The sequence below is a fragment of the Berghia stephanieae genome, chromosome 9 (assembly GCF_034508935.2).
Source record: "Berghia stephanieae isolate SIO BIC M18660-M18661 chromosome 9, UCSD_Bste_1.3, whole genome shotgun sequence".
Lineage (NCBI taxonomy): Eukaryota > Metazoa > Mollusca > Gastropoda > Nudibranchia > Aeolidiidae > Berghia > Berghia stephanieae.
In genome coordinates this window covers 36,136,467-36,161,565 of record NC_088368.1, presented here as the reverse complement: position 1 = coordinate 36,161,565, position 25,099 = coordinate 36,136,467, and the positions used below count along the sequence as shown (strand labels likewise).

Below are 25,099 nucleotides of genomic sequence, written 5' to 3'. Positions count from 1 at the left end.
GGAATCCTGTGCTTGAGGCTGGATGAGACTTTAAGGTGATCTCAAACAATGCACAATGATTGTATTTAGTATGCTCTTGGAATCTACATCTGCTATCTATTATTATCATTCCCATTCGTCTTACTTTTCTTGTGTGCTTTTAATTGTAAATATAGATTATTTTTTTTATGATTCCATTTTCTTCCTTTTTACTGGTGCTAAAATGACCAAAATGTGTCGCAAGCGCCTTGAAACCTTTAAGATCCCCAATAAAATATTTGAAAAGAATTGTTTCCATAAGGGTTTCTGGACAAAGGATATAAGATATATATATAGGGCTTTGATGTGACGTCATTCTAAATACTTTGGCGTCAATTCCATTGTTGTTTGTCATAAATTGGTTACCCTGTATTTTATACCTTTTTGGTAGAGCACTCGTTTCACACACAAAGAGACTGAGATCGATTCCGGTTGAAGTCGAGGTATTTTTCTGACCCCTCTGTGATTGAGTGGCTGGGTCCATTACATTTGGCAGAAAGTACTTTGCGATAGACTAGTGTCTTATCCAAAGGGTAGCAAGCAATTGCTATTTTGTCCGTTTAATGCTATAGAAACCAGGGCCTTATGGCTCAGAAAGATCACTTTTTATTTTATGTTTTAAAACTTTATAGTTTGTGCGACTTGTATAGGTCTTTTGGCATGGTATGAGTGTGTATATGGTTTGTCAAGTGATAATTTAAAGCACTTTGAGGTCTCAGCATTTAGGGCCATAGAAAAGTACTTTATTTATTATTATTATTATTATTATTATTATTATTATTATTATTATATTATTATTATTATTATTATTATTATTATTATTATTAATAATATAATTATTATTCTTATTAATAATATTATTATTATTGTTATTACTTATGCCTTCTTTTTGTTTTCCTATAATTGTCAGAATTACAGAGGACACATTGCTCAAACTGGCCAAAATGCTCTGTGACGCTGGAGGCGATGTGGGCTTGAAAGACAAGGATTCCAAGCAGGCTGTGGATTATGCAAGAGGAAAATTGAAAGACTGGCTGAAGACAAAAGCAGGTATACCCGAAAGTATTTGGTGTGGAGTGTTAGCCAAAATGCTTGTGTCAACATTAAATGAATGAATGAAGAATTTTATGATAAAGTTGATATGTGACCCACTGCCTCAATAGTGGACAATTGCAATTACATGCTACCCTGTGGATAGGACACTAGTCTATTGCAAAGTACTTTTTTTCCAACTTATCAAACAGACCCTGCTGGATGGAGTTGGGGGTCAGAAGAAAATCTGGACCTCACCCTGATTTGATCTTGGACCCTTTGCATTTGAAGCGAGTGCTCTACCAACTTAGCTATCAGAACCCCAGTTTCATACTTCAGACACTCTGTAAACTTTTGAGTCTATTGGCTTTAATGTTGTACTCACTCCTTTTGTTTTTTTTTGTTGTTTTTTTTTTTTTGTAAGACTTACAAATTACTTAACTTTTATCCATGCTGATAGGATTTACTTTTAAGCAAAATGTTTAAACATTTTCTATATATTAATTAAGAAAAAAAATAAATTAATGTCTGCTCAAAAGGAATTGCAAACATAAATAATTTTATTATGACCTTTTTTTTTTTCCTTAAGCACAAAAAGTGAAAAAGGAGCCACCATCTCAATCATCAACAGCACAGTCAAAACAAGGAGCAACGTCCGTTCCGAAACAAAACACTTCTTTGTCAATGCAAGCATCTGAGTCGTGGCAGTCTTTGAAAGAATTGGGAAATAAAGTCTATGAGAAGAAAGAGTACAAAAATGCCTTGGAATTTTATCAACAGGCCCTGGATGCCATGGACAAAGGAAGTAAGCTCTTTCGATGAATTAGAAATCCTACCACATCCAGCAAAATAATTTTTAGTGTTCATCATCATCATCATCATAGTTTGTCGCCCCAACACTGAATCCACTCCACAGCATCTGTGGAACAGACTCTAAGGTCATGGTCAGTGCAGCTGGGCCCATCCTGGCATTCTCTAAGGATGTGCTCCATCATCTGCTCTGGGCATCCACATGTATGCAAGCTAGTCTCAGCCAGCCCCCACTTATTCATGCTTCCAGCTGTTCTTCTTAAGATATATAAGATAGGGCTAGTTAAGATTCTTTTGCCCTCTGCTATAATTATCAATCCTCAATATTATGACATTTATTGGTCATCATTGTGCGGCTATGTGGTCTAGTGGTATGACACTCGCTTTCGGATTGGAAGGTCCTGGGGTCGAGCCTCGCTTGGCGCATAGTTGATTCCTTGGAAAAGACTCTTTACTCACATTCTCTCAGGTGTAAAATGAGTACCTAGCCGTTAACAGCGTTGTCTCTCTCCGAAATAAATTGTAAAATCGCCTAACAGGCGTCATGTCTCGTTCTACATGTTACATGTTGCCCCTTGTAAAGCGCTTTGAGCACGTTTAGTGGATATTGCGCTATATAAAAGCTCAAGATCATCATAGCTTATCGCTCTAACACCGAACCCACTCTACAGCATCTGGGGAGCAGACTCGTATGTTATGGTCGGTGCAGCTGGGCCCATCCTGGCATTCTCCAAGGATGTGCTTCAGCGCTAGTCTTTCTGAGGATGAAAATATGAATACTTTTTTATATACATGATAAGAAAATTTAATAGTAAAATATTAGAAATTGAAATCACAGATTGGATGTTGGTTGGCAAATCTGTTCTATATTGGAACTAGTTTTCCTCATCCTACTTTTTTGTTTTGAAATATTCTGTGATTGAGGTCATTGAGGTTAAGTATCAATTTGCCTATTTAATCATTGGTCTCAAATTTCAGCTATTTCAAGTCCTCTGCTATTTTTTTCTTCTTTGGATCCAGGCCCTCAGTCGTATCTATACAGCTAAAATGATTGTAAACAGTTGCAAGGGACTTATCCATGTTTCTTAGTTCTTTAACATTTTTAACATTTTTAAAGTGTGATTTGTATGTTAATAATTCTATATTTTTCCAGTGATGTCAATAATGAGGGCATATTGCTCAATTTGATTTAAGATAAAATCTGCGTTCCTACTTTTTTAAAAATTCTGACTTTAGACCTAAGTTAATCTTCCACCTTTGGTTTCTAATTCGACAAACATGCTGCTCTTTGCATTGGTTAGTGGGAATTGCATATGTTGATATTACATATAAAAAATTTTTTGGTCCATCCTCTTCATTTTTAAGTTGGAGTTACTCTTATTTTGTGTAATGTTTTATTCCTTTTGTATTTTTGTCTGTCTGTCCTTATTTTGATTTTTTGTGTCTTTATTCACACATCTTTTTGTCTGTATGCCTGTTGAGCTGTTGTTAATATATATTGTGTATATATAATATTCTAATATATATAATATTATTATTATTATTATTATTATTATCATCATTTGTTTTATAGAAAACAAGGGGTCCACCCGCAACAGAGCAGTAATCCTTGGCAACATGACAGAATGTTTAATCAAGATGGACAAGTGGAATGAAGCTATGTTGTACGCTCTCAGATGCCGGGAGGCAGATCCCACCTGGTTCAAGGTATTTGTACAATTTCTAATGGAAATGTTGCTGCTCGAAGCTCGAAGAATTAAATAACAATGTGAAATTAAATGTAAGCTTCAATTTAATATACGAAAACAGATAAATAAATAAATAAATAAATAAAATAAAATTCCCTTTATTCATCCCATAGGGGACATTTGACTCAAGGGTCTATTCCAAGGGAAGACTGGAATAACCCAGGCATCAGCCGCAGTGCATCACCGCAAATTGAACTGGGGCGAGGTGACTTGCTCCACGCCACACAGCGCAGCGGAGGGTGATCGAACACGGTACCTTTTGGGTACGAAGCAAAGACCGTACTGCTGAGCCTTTCTCAACAAAACAGGATGAATGAAACACTACAAACAAATGTCTGGCATTTTATGTTCATCTGTATTGGGAGATAATATTTTTTTCCTTGTAAATCATTTCTCTGTTATTTATTATTATATTTGTTGTTTTGAATTTATAACGTAAGCATTTGAGTGTATTCCTCTTAGTTGGGACCTGTTCTCGTGTCTGGATGAGAGTTTAGGTGATCTCAAACTATGCTCAATGATAGTGTGCTCTTGGAATCTACACCTGTTCCCTATTTGTATCATTCTCCTTTGTCTTACTTTTTCTAGGGTGCTTTAATTGTAATTCTCAAACTTTTATACTATCCCATTGTCTTCCTTTTTACTGGTGCTGATATGACCTAAGTGTGTCACAAGCGCCGTAAAACCCTCAAAAACAAATAAAAAACAACAACAAAACTGGCATTTTATGTTCAAATTCTTGATCTTCCATATCATGCAGTTCATTTCAATTAGATCACTAATCATTCTTCATAAAAATTGAAAAAATTTAAATAGTCCTTCAGTCTTCTTCTTCTTCTTCTTCTTCTTCTTCTTCTTCTTCTTCTTCTTCTTCTTCTTCTTCTTCTTCTTCTTCTTCTTCTTCTTCTTCTTCTTCTTCTTCTTCTTCTATATAGAATAGACAGTTGTTGTTTTCTATCAAAAAGTAAGAACTGTGACACTTTGATTTTGATGTCCCACAGAAAACTGTGATTCCTTGAGTCTCATTCATATTCCAAAAGCTGTGCTGAAACTTATCGCACGTTTCAAACAACAATTGTTCTTTAACTATTAAGATTCTTAACCCGACAGGACTTTCGAATAATGCAACTAAGTCTGTGACACTAATAATGTTAGATCGGGGATGTGAAAGTTTGCATCCCGTCTCCAAACTATTCTGAATAGACATGGTGTCTTTTTGTTGTTTTTGTTTTAATCAAAGCTTTCTTCATGAGAGTTATTATATTTTGTAGTTTGTTTATTTATGTTTTGTAATTATTTACAATGATTGCATACCTTATGGCTCATAGCGATGTGTACTTACTTGCTGGTCTGAAGCTAATAACCCAAATTGTTAAATGGGGCTCATTTTTGTAAAGGAAATACTCTCAAACCAAAGCAAAATATTATCCATTACAACAATGTTAAATCAAGCCCATAATTATGCTCAGTTATCAGACCTTCAAATATGTATACCTAGGCTCAAAGCATATTTTGTCAGGATTAAGTATTTGCATTCATTATAATACATAAAAACAAATTTAAGTGAAGATCATTCTTGTCCGAAATTCTTGATGAAGTTTGGACTAACATGTCAAAATTTAAGGGATGTAATTGTTGATTAGTGTAAGAGACAAATTATTTAGACCATTGTTATAGCAATACCTGATTATTGAATTATTTCCAGGCTCATCTGCGTTTCGGTCGCATTTTACATCATGCTGAGAAAGATGGTCGTTTTTACCCCATGATTGATGAGACAGCTTTTGATTCGTACCTAGCGGCCTTCAACTTAATTGATGAAGACCAGCAAGAGGAAAAGAACCAATTCATGGTTTTATCCGAGATTCTGTCTCTTGATTTGATTAGTAAGTTTGAGAGCTACTCTTTGGAAACTCTCTCTCTCTCTCTCTCTCTCTCTCTCTCTCTCTCTCTCTCTCTCTCTCTCTCTGCTTCTCTCTCTCTTCTCTTCTCTCTTTCTCTCTCTCTCTCTTCTCTCTCTTCTCTCTCTCTCTCTCTCTCTTCTCTCTCTCTCTCTCTCTCTCTCTCTCTCTCTCTCTCTCTCTCTCTATTGAATTACTCACTCACCCTCACCTTTCCCCCTCCCTGCTTCCTTTCCTAGCCTATCATCCTCTCTTCTACTGTTCCTCTCCCCTCTCCTACACCTTCATTTCCTCCATTTCCCTTCCCTTCCCCATTTTATTTTATCTCGTTCATACCCTCTCATCGCTCTAATACTTCCACTGGTCACAAAAGTTTAGAAATCTTTTTTATTTTCACTAAATATCTCTCCACAGTGCTTCACGGTTACGTCTTACGTGACATGGTAGATGCTGATGTCTGGGTAAAAATGATACACAATTGCATTGTTAAAGGAGACTGGGACAAAGCTAGCATAACTCATAAACTGATGACTAAATCCCCCTCTAAAAAACATATCCATGACCTCAGCTTCCTTTGTGACAAAGGCAAATTAAAAGAACACGGGTAAGTAAGGCCCTGTGGACACTTGATTTCTCATTATGTGTATAGAATTAAATTTTAAAGTATTGAACATTGCTGTATCTTAATTTAATCTGGCATGTCAGAAAGTTCTTTATTTTTACATTATTTATTTATTTTCTTTATACTGTTATTTGTCAGGCCTGTAAATTCGCAGATAATTGTTTGAAATCATCCAACCCATTATTTTTCTACCACAGCGAATGCCAAAGATAAAGTAATTTTTGAATCATGGAACTATACAACTGGCTGATTATCCAAGCCATTTCTCGCTCTCCCACGAGTGTGGCTGTCACATGAATTCCCCTATTTGCAGTTATCGTCTATGGCTGCCTCTCACTTTCATTCACTGCGCTCACGTTGTGTTTTCCTCTCTCACCAGTTGTCCAACACACATTTGCAACATTTATTCCCACACGATTTGACACAATGTGGAACTATTTCGGAACTCACTGTGTTTTTGTTTTGTGCGATTGGTGGTTGGAAAATTGCCAGAGAAATTCCGGCAAAATGTATGAGGAGGTGATTTTCAAAACTTGTTAAGTCACATCTCAGGTAGAAAATAAGTCAATACTCCACTGCAATCTATTTGTAGTATGTAAATGTTGCTGCTCGAAACTCGAAGAAATAGAGAACAATGTGAATTTTAATGTAAGCTTCAATATAATATACGAAAACAGATAAAATGGACTTTTCAGGTTTCCCCTTTATCAACAAAACAGAATGAATGATACACTACATACACATGAGATAATGTGCTTGTGGCATTGTTAACCTCAAGTGCTCTAACAACTGAGCTAACCGAATCCCTAGCATTATAGAACCGATGGCTCTAAAAGACTTTTTAAAAGACTTAAATAATCTAAATGTATTGAAGGGTTGATATTTCAATTTTTAAATCCATATTATTTTTTCATGTTTTCCAGTAAGCTGATGATGGAGATAATGTTTACCTTCATGAAGGCGGGTTCTGACATCTCAACTCTTAAGTTCTACCAAGGAGATTTTTACATCAACGCTCTCATCACCATCATGGTGCATATTAAGGAAGGCACAGAGTTTGAATTTACTAGTGTGGATCTGTTTAAGGCGATACTGAACACGACTAAGCGACATTGGAAAGACAAGCAAAAAGCATGCGATGATAAAGGAAACACCCCTTTGCACCACGTGGCCTTGCAGAAGGTATTTACTTACTTACTTACTTAGGCCCTTCACTCCGGCTGGAGCATCGACGAACCCCCTCCATTTTGTCTGTCTGCTTCTTTCCATTTCAAGCCTTCAGTTTTTAGATCCTTCATCAATGCCCTTTCTGTGCTTTACAGACACCACAACTATTTTCTTTCTTATATTTAGACCATCCAAAATGATACTGTTTGATTTTTTCTCTTTCAAATATGAAATGAAAAAGGCTGTTTCTTCAGACAGATTTAAAATATTGCTTGATAAACGTTTAACCAACACTGCAATCCTGATATAACCATGAGTCATTTGACCTCAAGAACCCTTTACATGATGTGATGAAAGCATCAACTAATCATATTTTTTTTAATTTGGAAAAAAAATAAAGAATTAACACCAAGGGATGGTTTGGGTCTTTTCTAAACAAAGGTTAATTACCTATATTAGGCGGTTTTAATCATTCTGTATCGTCATTATAGATTAAAAAAACAACATTTTAGGTGAAAAATATTAATTATCTGTGTTGATACCCGTTTTGCAACCTAATTTGGAGGTCTTGCATAAAAAAAATATAACAATCTTGAGACAAACTTTCCACAAAAACTAATGAAGGAATGACCTCCATATTCTTCCCTCTCTATCAACATTGTACCATAGTGTGTCACCATAGAGAGATTTTACAGCTTTAGCTTATGGGTTTTTTATTAGAACATTGCAAACGTGCGAATCAGAATGTTATGACAAAATTGATGTATAAAATGTATAATTTGGATTATAATTCAAAATACACTAATCTTATCAAAAATGTCTCTCTATGGTGACATAATACATTATCTCTGTGATAGCTGTGGAAATTTTCAATTTCATTGAATAGATTCTGAGAAACGTTTGACATAGTATCCCATATCCCTAGAAAAATGAGATACAGTCCACTCTGGATAATCGCAACACCTTGCGTACCCTTTTCGACTGTGTTTTTTGTGCCTTTATATTCAATTTTATGAATTTAGACTTCAATAATATTATTTCTAAGATAATAAATTATCGTTTTCCACCAAAATCTCAAAATCAATTTTTTAAAGGATTTTCCTAATAATTATCTGTATGGTTGGCGCTGAAGAAACCAATGGTCTGGTTGTATTTCAGCGGCGTCCTCATTGGGCGCGGGCCCGTGTCAGTCGGGCCTTGAAATCGTTTAGGTGTGGTGCCATGATGACCAGTTCATCCAGCCCATTCCACTCCGAGATAGTTCTAATGAAGAAAGAATTTCTGTAGTTTTGTGTTCTTGTCTGTGGGATTTTGAAGCAGTTCGAATTGTTTGTGGCGTATCTGTCAATGGGGTTTTCAGTTATGTGGTTGGCGAAAGTGAGTGCTCGATTTTTCTTTTGTTTGGTCGTGGCGTGAAAAAGGAGTCTGCCTTTATTGATGGTATTTGATCTGTTATTATCTTGAACATGAATGACAGACGGGTTTCTTTTCTTCTTTGTTGGAGGCTGATGAGGTTTCTTTCTTCTAACATTTTTGTCATGCATCCTGGGGTTCTGCTCTTATAGTTCCCAGTTATGAATCAGGTGCCTTGTCTCAGGTAGATTAGATCCAAACCTCCCCTTAATGTTTCGGATTCAAAACCATTCCTAGCAGTTTAGCCAGAAAACTTAGATACCAATGAGAAATTAATTTCTGAGTCGGTGCAAAATTTTAAAAATGATTTTCCTAATTCTAATCATCTCTCATTTATTTTTAGGGCAACAGTGAAATTCGATGTTCTGTGGCCATCATCTTAATCAGAGTGGGATTTGACGTCTTTCAACCCAACAAAGACAGAAAGAGAGCTTCTGAGTTGGCTTCTAAATCAGATCCAATCCAAAAGATTTTAGAGGAAGAAACAGAGAGTCGTACAAAACGTAAATTTGAGTTCAATTATCAAGTTTTTATTTGAATTTCTAGCTGAAATCATTCATCATCAGTAATTTCATTTTTTTTAAAATTTAAATCGAAAATTGTAAAGATTATTTTCAAACTTTGCCCCTTGCATCTAGAATTCCCTTCCCACTGGACTTTGAGAAGCTCCAACTATTTAAATCAAAGTGAATATGGTAATTTTTTATTTTTTATAAATCAAATAATTTTTCTTCAATTTGCTTTATTTATAAAGTGAAACTGAATATGAAAAATAATATTAGATTCTGCCTCATTCCTTGCATTAAAAAAAATTTGATTCGAAGAAGTTTTCCTTATTATATACATGATTGTACTTCCATTGGAGCAAGCCATTTTTCTCAACTCAAGTAGGTATTGGATTATTTTACTCCATCATTTTGAAAGGAGACAAATTTGTACTTTCCATAAATCCTTTTAGAATTTTGTTGTCGATTATATATTGTTACATACGGACTTGACCTCCGAGTAAGGTTGACCTCAGATGAAAATCTCTCTTTATAGCAGTGGCTGTGAGTCATAGAATTGGCACTCAATTTGAGAGTTTTTTGATTAAAAAAAAAAAAACAAAGAAAAAAAACTAGAGCTTTTATATAGTACAATATCCACTAAATGTGCTCAAAGAGCTTTACAAAGGGTCCCTGACCAACAGCAACATGTAACAATTAGAACGAGACATAACACCTGTTAGGCGATATTACAATTTTTTTTATCAACAGAAACAACGTTGTTGACCAGGTACTCATTTTACACCTGAGTACGGTGAGAGAATGTGAGTAAAGAACCTTCTCCAAGGACTCAACTATGCTTCGAGCGGGAGTCGAACCCAGGAGTTTCTTACCACTAGACCACATAGCCGCACAAGGTTGACCGCAGATGAAAAATCTCTCTCTAGCAGCAGCCATGAATCATAGAATTGGCCGTCAGTTTTGTGATTTCTATTTCCCTTTTGTTTAAGCTTCCTCCAAGCCGCCAGATGTAAGGAAAGAAAGGGAAAAACAAAACAAAGAGTGTGACGTCTGTGAGGATCTCATGAAGAGAGCAATGAATTTGCAGACGCAGAGAAAGTTTCCACAAAGTGAGTAGATTTTACAAAAGTAATCTGATATACATTGGGGTCTCCTTTATGTTTGGCAGAATTTTTTTTGTTTTTTTTCTTTGCACAATAATTCATTTGAATTAGAGTAAAACAAGACATAAATATTAAACAAAATAATAATACAAAACTTTTTACCGATGAATAACAGAGCAACAGAGCAATGAAAACCAAGCGTCGCCATTAAGCTCCGCCGGATAGAACCTGCCTGTGAATATAAAATATACATTAGAATTCCCCCCCCCCCCCCCCCCCCCCAAAAAAAATTTTAAAAAATGGAGATAATCCATGTAAATTTATTCTAGGTTTTTACTGATATTTAGAGTTATTCGGCCTAATGTTCAGCTAAAGCACCAATAGGATAAATAAGAATTCAAAGTCCATGGATCTGGAGTAAACCCAGGTTTCTATAGTATTTAGTGGGCACAACAATTGATTTGTATAAATTTAACTTCCTTTAAAGTTTTGAGATCTATTTACTTACTTACCAGTAATCAGAAGGTCTGAGGTTTGATCCCCAGTCGAGGTCGACGGATTTTTTGGGATGGTTTTTTTTCTTCTATTTTTCTTTCTTGCTTTGTCTGGCACCTTTCATACACACTTGTTCAGATCTTTAAAAGTTTGAAGTCATCCCTATTCTTTTGATAGATTTTTCAAGTTGTATTATTTATTCATTTATTATTTTATTTCGTTCCATATTTTTATTTTTATGGGCTATGTATGACACTTGTCTCAGAACGGAAGGTCCAGGGTTTGAGACTAGCTCTGAGCAGACATAGTTGAGTCCTTGGAAAAGGCTCTTTATTCACATTCTCTCACTGCACTCAAGTGTAAAATGAGTACCTGGATGTTAATTGTGTTGTCTGTCAAAAAAAAGTTGTAATATCGTCTAACAGGCACTATGTCTCGTCCTGTATGTGAAGTGTTGGCTAGAGACCCCTTGTAAAGCGCTTTGAGCACGTTTAGTGAATATTGCACTATATAAATGCACTAGATAAGTTTTGTTTTTTTTTTCCTCCAAAAGTGTACCTCAATCTGGTGACGGTGATCAATGAGAACGGTCATGACAGCGACACGAGGCATGCACAGTTCCAGAAGACATGCATAGGACGCATTGCTGATGTCCTTGGATCAAGCGAACATCCTGGTGAGACGATGAATTTCTCTAGATCAGACCTGCCAACAATTACAAAAAAACTCGTAGAATAGGAGATTTTGGCTCCAACTTCATGAGCATCTTTAAGTAATTAAAACTTATTGAAAATTAAAGTTGATGTCAGACTACATCATGACAAAACTTTTCTTCTTCTTCTTCTTATTGCTATTCTTGTTCTCTTTTCTCTACTTCTTCAAATAATAAAGTACTTTTGTCAATGTGCAGATGCAAAAGAAAAGAAGTAATAATCATGGTACTTTTCAGTTATGCATCTTTTTCAGTCTCAATATTTCTCAGAAGCTTCATACAAGCAGTTCCCCAAGGTTGTTTCAAAGGCGGAAAGTTTGGGTTTTTGTTTTTTTTTGTTTGGTTTTTTTAATATTGGGGGGGGGGGGGGGGGGGGGAGAAATTGTTAAAGCTGACTGTCACTATGTTGAGGAATGTTAATACCCCGATTGCCACCTTGGTATTTTGTTTCACTTCACTTGGTATTGATCCACTAGTACAGCTATGTGGTTTGACTCTCGCCTTCGGATCGAAATGTCCTGGGTTCTTCTAGTCTTGCTCTGAGTGGTGCATAATTTAGTCCTTGGAAAGAGTCTCTTCACTCACATTCTCTCACCATACTCAGGTGTAAAATGAGTACTTGGCCATAAACAGTGTTGTCTCTGTCAGAGAAAAATTGTAATTTCGCTTAACAGGCATTGTGTTTGTTGCGTCGCGTCCTTTGTGTTGAATTTTGCTGTTGGTTGAGCATGTTTGGTGGATATTGCGCTATAAAAAATATTAGGTTTTTTTTGGGGGGTTTTTTTAAATACCTTTATACATACTTCCATTGAGGACAGTGAGTTTTCTTTCTTAAACTTAAACAAAAAATATAAGTTTGCTCAAAATACCAAACATGAAACATTTTGTGCTCAAAACCGTTCTTCAACCCATAACAAAAACAATAAAAACATAAATGCATTACCCAAAAAAAAATCAAATAGACTCTGGTTTATTCGTATTGTGTTTGTTTTTAAAGCTGTTATATTCATTTTTGTTTATCACTTTTTTTAGTCCACAACTTCCAGCAACTTAGTATCACTTTGACTTTTCTAAATAATAAGGAAACCCCAAGGACAACATGAACAAAAAGGTTTAAAGCTATTCACGAATCAAAGGTTTTAATTACAATTCTCTAAGACACCACAAGAGTCATGAACTCATGACCAATTTTTTTTACCCCATTACCGTCAAAAGCATTCGAAACTGTCTCCATGGAAACAGCATCATCGTGAGATCTATTACATCAACCAATCAAGATCATAATCTCAAAAAAGAACAACGGGTTTTGAAATGAATAGACACGAGTGATTCTCATTTAGTTATTTATTTGTTTTGTTGTTTGCGTGGCACATCTTATCCGAAATATTTATCTGCAAGACTGCAGCTACTCCAAAATAAAGCTGCTCATATTGTTACCAAATCAAAAAAGGCAGATCACATCACGCCATCTTGTAGTTGTTGCATTGGCTTCCTGTGAAGAAGCGGATTGCTTACTTGCTGTTACTGTTTCAAGTGCATCCATGGCACTGTTCCCAACTACTTGTTATCTCTTCCTTCTATCTACAATCTAATCGCTCTCTCCTCTCATCTACTTCCCTGTACTTGAATAGGTTGACTCCTAAGTCAAATTTTTCATGTCATGCTTTCGCACATTCTGCTACCTCTGTGTGGAATGCTCTTTCAGCAGACACCGGACACCATAATTCTCTGTCCTCCTTTAAAGCCTCTTTGAAGACAGTACTTCCTTTCAGTTTTCTGTGAGTGATTTTATTGAATGATATATATGATAGCATTTGCATATATGTATAAGCGCTTCCGAGCACTTTCGGTGGAAAGGGGCACTATAGAAATTATGCATTATTATTATTATTATTATTATTATTATTATTATTATTATTATTATTATTATTATTATTATTATTATTATTATTATTATTATTATTTTTTATTATTTTATTATTTTATTATTTTATTATATTATTATTATTATTATTATTATTATTATTATTATTATTATTATTATTATTATTATTATTATTATCTACTGTCTGGATTTTAAAGTTTCTGTTATTGGCTGAAGAATGGTTTTGAGTCTGAAACGTTCCATGCTTGATATTTTGTTCTTTTTCGAAGCGGTTATATTCATTTCTGTTCATTACTGTTTACAATCCACAGCTTCTAGCAGCTTAGTATTATTATCATTTTGATAAGTATACACTATGATTATATTCAACCATCATTTTATGTTATCTCTTCTCAAGGTATTCCACATCAATTGACCAAACTGTGTGTGGATGGACTGATTGAACTCACCAAGATGTTGATACAGCGAAAAAAATTGACTCAACTGCAAGAACTGATTTCCAACTTCAAGACTGCAAATTCGCTTATCAATCTGGAATTCCTCCACCAAAGTCTTCCTTTGAGAAATGTCATTCTGGACAAGACATTGTGTGCTAAAGAAAATGATCGTTGCAAAGTGGTCCAGTTTTTGATTGACAACGGAGCCAAATTAGACCACAGCTCATCAGCTGAATTGGTGAAACAGACAATGCATGCCGGCTGCTATAAGGTTTGTTTTATTATCTTCATGGGGGGGGGGGGCGGGGGGGGGCCCAATAGCTCAGTTGGAGGAGCACTCGCTTCACACACACACATTGGGACTGAGATTGATCCCGGGTGCAGTTGAGATGCTTTCTGACCCCCCCGTTCCACCTAGCAGTGATTGGGTAGCTGGGTTTGTTAGATCTGGTGGAAAGTACTTTGCAATAGACTAGCGTCCTAGCCAAAGGGTAGCAAGCAACTGCTATTGTCCATTTCATGCTATAGAAACCAGGATAAACTCCAGCTCCATGGGCTGAATGGCTCCGAAGGACTACTTTATTATCTTTGTCATTGGTTTTTCTTAAATAAATAAATAAATAAGATTTATAGAGCGTAAATGGAGATGGCCAGGATATGTTGCCAGAATGGACCCAACTTTTCTGCCATGAACAGCATTCTGATGCAAAAGACGAAGCAAAAGCCAAAAGACACCTGGAAAAGATCCATGGATAAAGAACTTAATGAGGTTGTCCTGATGTGGAACAACTTTGGTGTCCACGCAGCTGACAGATAGAAATGGAAGTCTTTAATAGTTGCTCAATGCGCCCCTTAACTCAATGAGGATAAGTAAATAAATTTAAATTGAGCTTTTATATAGAGCAATATCCACTAAATGTGCTCTAAACGCTTTACAAAGGGTCCCTGACAAACAGCAACACGTAACATGTAGAGCGAGACATGACGCCTGTCAGGCGATATTACATTTTTTTCCGGACAGAGACAACACTGTCAATGGCCAGGTACTCATTTTACACCTGAGTACGGTGAGAAAATGTGAGTAAAGAGCCTTTTTCAAGGACTCAACTATGCGCCTGAGCGAGGCTCGAACTCAAGACCTTCCGATCCGAAAGCGAGTGTCATACCACTTGACCACATAGCTGCACAAGTAAGTAAGTCTCCACCTAACATTTTCAATTGCACTTTTCAAGACATAGTTAAAATGAGAATTTTAAGAAAATTGAATGTTCCAATTGTAGATGATCTATTAAGTCCTGCTGATACCAATGAAATATGAAAAACCTGTTTTCGAAATATTAAGGAAAAGTTAATTAAAAATATTGTCTTAAGTCTAGACTTAATGTAAATGTTGCTGCTCGAAGCTCGAAGAAATAAATAATAATGTGAAATTTAATGTAATCTTCAATTTAATTACAGAAACAGATCAAATGAACGTTTCGGGTTTCCCCTTTATCAACAAAACACATCATCTCATTCATTTGTGGTGTTTCATTCATCCTGTTTTGTTGATAAAGGGGAAACCCGAAACGTTCATTTGATCTATTTCTGTAATCAAATTGAAGCGTACATTCAATTTCACATTATTATTTTAGTCTAGACTTAAAGCACTTGATAGTATGATCAGTTCTGGGAAAGACAAAGAGAGAGAATTCCAGATTGATGGTGCTGCAAAGTAAAATGCATGTACCAAGAATTTTGTTTTAGACATTTTTATTTCTATATAAAGTGGTGTGTTGTGAGGACTGGGGAGCCCGAGATGGCCTGAACTCCGACCAGACCCTCTTTTGCTGCAGGCTTGACAACCATTATGAAATTACATAAATAATAAAAAAAAATAAAAATTCCCTTTATTCATCACATAGGGGAAATTTGTCTCTAGGGTCTATTCCAAGGGAAGACTGGAATAACACAGGCATCAGCCGCAAATTAAGCTAGGGCGAGGTGACTTGCTCAAGTCCACACAGCACAGCAGCGGGCGATCAAACTCATTGCTTTTCGGGTACAAAGCAAAGACAGTACCACTGAGCCACGCTGCCCCCAAGCAATTTTGTCCAAACAAAATTCACAAGAATATTGAAAAACTAGAAATAAGCAAAAAGTTATACCATCTATCTAAGGGTCCTGATAGCTCAGTTATGCACTGCATTATGTTTTCTTTATAATATATATGATTTGTAAAATATTTGAGTGTATTCCTCTTAGTGGGGACCTGTGCTTCTGTCTGGATGAGACTTTTAGTGATCTCAAACTAAGTACTTTGATAGTGTGCTATTGCAATCTACACCTGTTTCTTATTTGAACCAATTCCCCTTTGTCTTAACTCTTCTTGGATGCTTTAATTGTAATTCTAGAACTTTTTACTATCCCATTTTCTTCCTTTTTACTGGCGCTGATATGACCTTAATGTGTTGCAAGTGCTGTAAAACCCTTAAAAACAAACAAAAAGCAACATGGTCACTTTACAAACAACAGCTAGATTTCATCTGCTAATATAAGTTGTAATGCTCATTATCTTTAACCTTGAATCACATCAAATTTCCGTTATTCTTTTTTTTTTTTTTTTTTTTTTTTTAAATTTTATTTTTAACCTCAGGAATGGGAGACACCCAAACTATGTCGTTGCTTTGCCAATTTAGAATTATCTCCGTCTTTTAAATACGACAATAAACAGGTATAGGTATATTGACCTTTAAAAAGAAAATAAATAAATAAATAAAATTATTTGATATCGATCATAATAATAATAATAATAATGATAATAATAATAATAGCACTAATAATAATGATGAAGATGATAATAATAATAATAATAACGATTATAATAATAATATATAATAATAATAATAATAATAATAATAATATAATAATAATAATATAATAATAATAATGATAATAAAAATATATAAGACCCATCACCACAAATGTTTCACAATGCTACAATTGCTTATTGGGTAAATATAAAAAAGAATAATAATGCAAAAGATATATGACCCTAGTACACTCAAAGAAGGAGCAAAAGTAAGAAAGTGAGACAAGAAAAACATCGCCGCCTCTGAATAATGATATTAATCGTACAGTCAAATGCAATGCACTTTGACATATGGGGCACTTGGAACATTTCCGTTATTCTTACTGTTAACATTATCCTAGCAGTTGACTTTATTGTATTATTGAAGCGAAATCAATGACGAAAAGACAAATTCAGTTGGGTTTTTTTTTGTTTTTTTTAAAATTAAGCTATTCAATTGCAGTATATCAATGTGTAGAGTCACACCAAAAAAAACCCAACTGAATTTGTCTTTTCGTCATTGATTTCAATGTTTTATTCTCAGATTGTCTTGTTGCTGTTGAATATTGGAGCTGATCCCAAAGGCGTGACATTGACTCTAGGAGATACACCTTTACACGCCGCACTGCGTATTGCTCTCTTCAAGGACACAGGTATCATTGTCATATATCTATGGAGTTTTTTTTAAATTAAAAGATTGAACTTTTATATATTGCAATATCCACTAAATATGCTCAAAGCACTTTTCAAGTGGTCCCTGACCAACAGCAACACTTAACATGTTAGGACGAGACATGACGCTGTTAGGTGATAATACATTTTTTTTCCAACAGAGACAACGCTGTTAACGACCAGGTACTCATTTTACGCCTTAGTATGGTGAGAGAATGTGAGTAAAAAGCTTTTTCCAAGGATTCAAATATGTGCCGTGCAAGGCTCAAACCCAGGACCTTCTAATCGAAAACGAGTGTCATACCACAAGACCACATAGCCGCACAAATGTCTATTTTGAAATGTGCGTTGACAGTAGAAAATGTTACACAAAAATTAAACAGCTTAAGGGGCGGTTTGGGTCTAATTATTAGGAAAATTCTTTGAAAAATTTATTTTGAGATTTTGGTGGAAATTGATATTTTATTACCCTAGAAATAATATAATTGAAGTCCAAATTCTTAAAATAGACTATAAAGGCATGTAAAACACGGTCGAAAATGGTACATATAATAAGAAAAGTGTGAAAAATGGGAAGCTATTTTACTATTTTCTCAAAATGTCATATTTTTAAGGGTATGGGATACTGTGTCAATCGTTTCTCTGAATCTATTCAATGAAATTGTCTGAAAATTTCCACAGTTATCACAGAGAAAATGTATTGTGTCACCATAGAGAGATTTTTTTGATAAGATATGTGAATTTTGAATTATAATCCTAATTCTGAATTTTTAACATCAAAATCATCATAACATTTTGATTCTCAACTTTGTAATGTTCTAATAAAAATTCCATAAGCTAAAGCCGTAAAATCTCTCTATGGTGACACACTTCACTATGGTACAATGTTGACAAGAGGGAAGAATATGGAGGTCATTCCTTCATTAGTTTTAGTGGAACGTTTGCCACAAGTTTGTTATATTTTTTGATGTCAGACCCCCAAATTAGGTCACAAAATGGGTATCAACACAGATAATTAAAATTTTTCACCATAAATGTTGTTTTTTAACCTATAATGACGATACAGAATGATTAAAACCGCCCAATATTGGTAATTAAATTTTTTTTTGAAAAGACCCAAACCGCCCCTTAAAAGAAAAAAAAAATTAAATACTTAACAAGAAGCATATCAGGCTCAAACTTATCTTCAGCCAAGGGTCATTTTCAGTATTTTCCCAAAATGGCAGGCTTACCCAGCAGAAAAAATGAATTTTTAAACTCAAACAAGCTATGTACAAAAACAACTTTATGTTAATTAAACTAAGATCCTTCTTCAAAGTTTGTGATGTACAAAATAAATCTGAATTTTTTAAAAGGTATGTTGTGTCTTAACAAATGTGACGATTTTGCTGCAGGTGGTAAGGAGAGAGTTAAGAAGTCACACGATCGACCTTCCAAAATGTCTGAAGAAGTAAAATGAATTTTATTCAATATTCTTCAAAGTTTGTAGTTTCAGGAAGGTTTATGGTTTAGCATATCTGCCTTTATATAATGGATCATCCGTAATTGTTACAAAAATGGAAGAAATATTACAGATTTCAATATCACAGCAATTTGAAATTATTTTTTTTCTAATTTAGTTACTGCAGTTTTAAGGATAAAAAAAAAAAGAATTCCCTGAAAGTTATAAAGGCTACCACTGAGTTTCACGCCCATGATAGCTAAGTCGACTGCTAATTCGTAATAGTGGCTGTCAACAACAAAGTTTATTTTACATATAAAAGGTTGTATGTAGCATTTTTTGTTTGGTTATGTACAGAATTACTGAAATTTTACTATTTATTACTGGGTAATGTAAATGTTGCTTCTCGAATCTCAAAGAAATAAATCATAATGTGAAATTGAAAGTAAGCTTCAATTTAATATACGAAAACAGATAAAATGGACGTTTCGGATTTCCCCTTTATCAACAAAACAGGATGAATGAAACATTACAGACGAATTCAATTTCACAATGTTATTTATTTACTTATTTGTTTATTTATTTATTTATTTATTTATTTATTTATTTATTTATTTATTTATTACTGATGAATTTTGTGTTGGTTGCAGATTTTGAATTGTCAAGTAGGTAGGTATGGTTTAGTGATATGAGATTTATCTTGTGATCTGTAGGTTTTGGGTTCAAGTCCCACTGTGGGCTGGTACAAAGTTGAATCCTTGGGGAAAAAATCATAACTTTTGACATGTCTCGTCATACAGTGTTATTGTTGACTTAAGGTGATTTGTAAAGCAATTCGGGTACATTTTCTGGATATTGCACAAGATTAAAGCTATATTTTTTTTCATGTTTAAGTATTCAGTCGTCTTTAGTGTTTCATTCATAGTGCTTAAAGGGGAAACCTGAAACGTCCACATTATCTGTCTTCATTAGTTAAATTGAAACTTCCATTCCATGAGACTAATATTATCATATTGTTATTTATCTATATACACATTAAGTGTTGCTGTTGGCTTGGGATCCCTTGCAAAGTGCTTTAAGCATGTTTAGTGGATACAGTGCTGTATAAAAGATTGTGTGTTGTTTTTTTTTTGTCGTGAAAAAGATAGTGACGTGACTATTTTGTAAATATTTGATTTATAATTTTTTATTTTTAAAAAATTCCAGGCAACTTTTCTGTTTTTGACTGGCTGACATCTAGCGAGAGGAAGGATCAAATCCCATTTGACTGGGATGTAAAAGACAAACATGGAAATAATTTGTTGCATCTCGCAGCCAAGGTCTGTTACCACATTGACTTTTTTATTACACCTCCAATTCATCCATTCATATAATTGATCAGTGTACTGAAGTTTTTTTTCACAGATCGGTGGAAAACTGCAATTTTCAGACCGGAGACATTTTCTTCTTTTCGGCTTCTTTTGCCATTTTTGTGATATCCGACTTTTTCAGCAAATCTTTCCCACAGCGTACACAACGACAACAGTTTAGTTGAGACGGTATCCCGTTCCTGACACCTGCTGACCCGGTCACGGTGAGCGGTCAATCACCGAGAGGAATTTACCTAACGGGGATTGCCGTTTCACTCAATTTAACAATGTTTTGTTTTATTGTCTGTTAGACACCCATATTGAATGAGTTGAAATATCACTACTTGGTATAAAGTTTATATTTTCTACTTTTACTGTGTGTTTTTTATTTTTTCATAGTATTACTAGATTTCTCAATATAAGTTATCAATGGACGGTAACAAATTACACAAAAAATATAGCGGGTGCAACATTTCAAAAATTAGAGAAAAAAAAACGTTGCTATGGATTTGTCTGAATTTTATGTATTATAAAGACAAGATGTAAATACTTCTCCTCACAAAAAAAACGTATTTTTCCTCAACAAAAATATATCCGCTACGAGCATTCAAACTCGTCAGTGTAGTTTGGGGCTGGTCTTTAACTGCATTGCGTTGATGACAAATCGCATTTTATTCATATCATTGATAATGCCGGATGCTCTTTTTTTCCAATTTTTCTGTTGTTTGGTGACAGGTCTCTGTGCCTTGTTCTCCAAGAAGTCTAAGTCTAAACTTATATTGAGTGATGTGTGGTATGCAGTGGTACTCAAGGAGGTGTTGTTTTGGGATTATTTTGTTTGGAAAATATTTTCTGTATGTATCCGTGTAATGTTTTATTGCACTTTGAATATATTGGATTGTGTCTGCTTTGATTGATTTTGTGTGTGAAATAAAGTTGTGCACATGACTATAGGCCTTGTTTATATTGTCGAAAATTAATCCAATACTGCATGCGTCGTCAATGATGAGTGGGTCGTGGGTGCAGTTCTTTGTTTGTTGGATAATTGTAAGTGTAGACTTTTTCTTGTAAGTATTTGTGGCAGTGGTTGCCAATGAATGATCTGCTGTGGTAAGCCTGTTGTGTAATGCGGTATTCTGTCCAATTCAGAGGCAATAGGACCATCCCTGAGGGTCAGTGGCTCGTGCATGAGATTGGAAGTCTCTCCTGCGTTTTGGAGTTTGTTGTTATATTCTACTCTGTCGATATCAAACATGCAAGTGCAACCCGTTTCAATGTTGATTTATTTATTATTAGCGTCTTGGCAATGAGAAAATACAAGGAAGCTAATGAGTCGTGTGTTCAATGTGCTTTATAATGTGTACTTTTTACACATAAATTATGAGTGTGCTCCTTGCTTGTCCAATGCCGTGTCAGTCCATAGACTAAAAGAATGTCATTAGAATAATTTGAACATTTAAATGGTTTCTTGCGGGCACGTTTCTATTTCTGTGTTAAACAAATCATACCACATGTCCTACATAATGAATTCACTGCTTGGTTATGACTTGCAATTGTGTGGTCCATGCTGTAAGAGAAAATTCAAAATTGACTGAGCGATGTAAGCAATGATATAGTGAATTAATGAATAAAATGAGTTTTAAAACACTCTGTATTACTTCTCATATCCATGCATACATAACAGCGTACATAAAATTTGGAAAAAGAAAAACCAAATACTTCACCCAATTTGGTGAAAGAAAGGGGGGGGGGGGGGGGGGCAGGAAAATTCTAACAAGCAGTTGAGCCAAGTTGAGGCCCAACACACAATGTCATTTAAAATTAAACATTAGCAAGATAATTCAAATTATGCAATTTAAAAATCAAATTAACTCATCATTGAACAAAAATAAAAAATAAAAATATAATTAACAATAAAACCGCAGCGAAATATTACGTTTCAAGAACAAGGCTAAAGAGGTAATATCATTATTACCTGACCTACCGCCGAAAAATAATCATTACAAAATAATGAAAACTGAAGAGTAAATGAAACTTACCTCATTTCGTAGTAAAACTTGTGCCTTGTGAATCACACCAAAAAAAATTTGAAGTTTATAGCAACGTTTTTTTAGAATCCTGAGGTAATTACAAGTAATTTTATTTAAATGTTATAGAAAAATAGGTGAATTTGAATCACGGCTTGTGGAATAAGTACTGGAGATATTGAAATAAAAATTGGACCGATGGAAAGAGGAGGTCTGCGAGAATTCTTTGCATTTTGGGTGGAATTGCATCGTCACGAAGATCGTGAGGTTAATTGGTACGGAAATCATCCATTGGTATCACCCAATGCACGTCAAATCTACGTTCTGGGAATTGATATCGGCTGACCGCTGTTGACCCCGGTTACCTGTCGGGTGAGGTTACGTCGGCGCTCGGAACAGCGGGAAACTAAACGGTCAGATTTATAGTGCAGTTTAGACGCCGTGTTCCGTAAAGGAGTTGTGAAGACATCTGGAATATGTTCGCTTTCGGGTCGAAAGATTCTGGGTTTGAGCCTCACTCAGCACATAGTTGAGTCCTTGGAAAAGGAATACCTGGCAGTAAACAGCGTTGTCTCTGTCCGAAAAAAAATTATAATATCACCATACAGGTGTCATGTCTTGTCCTAAATGTTAAATGTTGCTGTTGGTAAAGCACTTCGAGCACATTTAGTGGATATTGCGCTATATAAAAAATTACATCAACACAAAACAATATTAAAGTACATGACATGAAAAAAGAAATGTTTTCAAGGATTTCTTGAAAACAGACAATGATTTGGATTCTGAGATACTCTGTGGAATGGTGTTCCATACAGACGGACCAAAATAAGAAAATGCCGCAAGAGCTGTAAATCCTTAACTAACTTAAATTCCATTAATTTTTGGGGTGTTTTCTCTTTTATGGAATGGAAAGATTGTAATTTTCTGTCATGAATTTTGTCTGATAATTGGTAAAAGAGGACATTATTGTATTACATAAGTAAATGTTGTGGATTAGGGAAAGTTATTTTTTGTGCTAGATATTTCCAGTCATGACAAAACTTCGCTTCTTCTTCTTCTTGTTCTTCTTCATCATCTTCTTCTTCTTCTTCTTCTTCTTCTTCTTCTTCTTCTTCTTCTTCTTCTTCTTCTTCTTCTTCTTCTTCTTCTTCTTCTTCTTCTTCTTCTTCTTCTTCTTCTTCTTCTTCTTCTTCTTCTTCTTCTTCTTCTTCTTCTTCTTCTTCTTCTTTTTCTTCTCCTTCTTCTGTGTGTAATGGTTGATTTATGCTTCAAGTCATAGCTCACATTTCTCTTTGCCTTTCTAACATTTTCAGAGTCAATTTTCTCATGCATCCATGATGGCAGTTGAAAGACTATGCAAGAACCGTGTCCCTGTGACAGTGAAAAACAAGGATGGGAAATTACCCAGGGATCTCTTGCTCAACACAAGCGACCGCAGGGCAGAATTTCTACTGCCCAAAACAAATCAAAATGTGTCAAAAAAATCAACCAAAGGGGCACAGGTTAAAACTCGGGCTGAAAGCAGAAGACGAGGTACCGTTTATATTTTCTATGGTGTGGTTTAATAGTGATAAGTGTGTGTGTGCTTGGTTCTTCATATTTGTTCTCAAAATTGTCAATGAATGAATGTCGATTAATATTGTAAAGCACCCCTGAGGACTTATGTGGAAGTTGAGCGCTATATAAGTAACTTATTATTATTATTATTAATATTATTAGTATTATTGTCATCGCTACCACCTTTACTGAAATCAACATCACCGAATCATCATCATCATCATAACTTTCACCACATCAGCTTACTGTGTCTTCTATCCCCCTATATCTGTTTTCCAATATGCTTTCTGTCTTTGTCTAGGATTGGGATTGCTTGATTTTGTCCTAGTCCTGGCTGGATTCCCTAGCTGAGAGGGAAACAGTCAAATGTATAGTTAGATTTGGGAGATGCTATTTTTTGCCTTGTAAATCATCTCTCTGTTATGCATTCTATTATGTTTTATTTACATATTACATATGATTTGTAAACATTTGAGTATATTCCTCTTGTGCTTGTGTCTGGATGAGACTTTGAGGTGATCTCAAACATATACTTTGATAGTGTGCTCTTGGAATTAACGCCTGTTTCCTATTTGAACCAATTCCCCTTTGCCTTACCTTTTCTTGGGTGCTTTAGTTGTAATTCTATAACCGTTTACTTACCCATTCTCTTCCTTGTTACTGGCGCTGATATGACATTAATGTGTTTGCAAGTGCAGTAAAACCTTTAAAAACAAACAAACAAACATCAGCTATGCACCTTACTATTTGTTTGACATCTGAAATCATTTTTAGAATTTTACAGTCTTCTTATCTTCTATCGTAGAGATTATGGATCTGGAAAGATCTGGAATTATTTTTTCCTCAATGTTGTAACCGTCCAGATTTAAATTATGATGGTCTTTTTTTTGTCTTGGTCATTCAGATACATCCAGAAGCAAATCCTCCTCCCCGCCTGCTGATAAGGAAAATAAGGAAGTTGTGCAACCCAAATCACCTGTGAAAAAAGTTGTCTCTCATAAGGTACTGATGTGTTCCTTGAATAGTTCTTAACTTACAATGGATACTGTTACGTGTTACGTTATGTACCGGGTTCTTTCTGTTTACCAACTAATAGTGACTAATAACAACAAATAAATAAATGAATGGAGACGATGGTGAAAATACAGATAACTTTAATATGCGACTTAACAGGATAGATGCATGGTCCAACACTGACTAACTTACACACATATACATTCGTTCATTGTCAACTAAGTTGACTCACTGCTATTCTTAGATTGAGGGTAAGGCCGATGACTAAGCTTGCGGGTTAACGCATTGTCAAAGTATAGTAAGATACCACACGTAACAGATATTAACTCATAACCTATTAAATTTTTCTTTTTGAGATGA

At 35.0% G+C, this 25,099-nt stretch overlaps 1 protein-coding gene across 6 annotated transcripts in view; it reads left to right on the top strand.

Annotated features, from left to right (window-relative positions):
• LOC144980141 (TPR and ankyrin repeat-containing protein 1-like) overlaps positions 1 to 25,099 on the top strand; it is a 110,545-nt gene that overhangs the window by 33,956 nt on the left and 51,490 nt on the right. For all 6 annotated transcript variants that reach the window (XM_078927697.1, XM_078927695.1, XM_078927698.1 and 3 more), the window contains 14 exons: positions 929 to 1,068; positions 1,640 to 1,855; positions 3,434 to 3,567; positions 5,314 to 5,494; positions 5,924 to 6,113; positions 7,055 to 7,313; positions 9,055 to 9,214; positions 10,207 to 10,326; positions 11,369 to 11,491; positions 13,810 to 14,120; positions 17,224 to 17,332; positions 19,999 to 20,111; positions 23,482 to 23,701; positions 24,630 to 24,727. In XM_078927697.1, coding sequence (XP_078783823.1) covers positions 929 to 1,068; positions 1,640 to 1,855; positions 3,434 to 3,567; positions 5,314 to 5,494; positions 5,924 to 6,113; positions 7,055 to 7,313; positions 9,055 to 9,214; positions 10,207 to 10,326; positions 11,369 to 11,491; positions 13,810 to 14,120; positions 17,224 to 17,332; positions 19,999 to 20,111; positions 23,482 to 23,701; positions 24,630 to 24,727 — 2,374 coding nt within the window. The remainder of the gene's footprint in view (positions 1 to 928; positions 1,069 to 1,639; positions 1,856 to 3,433; positions 3,568 to 5,313; positions 5,495 to 5,923; positions 6,114 to 7,054; positions 7,314 to 9,054; positions 9,215 to 10,206; positions 10,327 to 11,368; positions 11,492 to 13,809; positions 14,121 to 17,223; positions 17,333 to 19,998; positions 20,112 to 23,481; positions 23,702 to 24,629; positions 24,728 to 25,099) is intronic.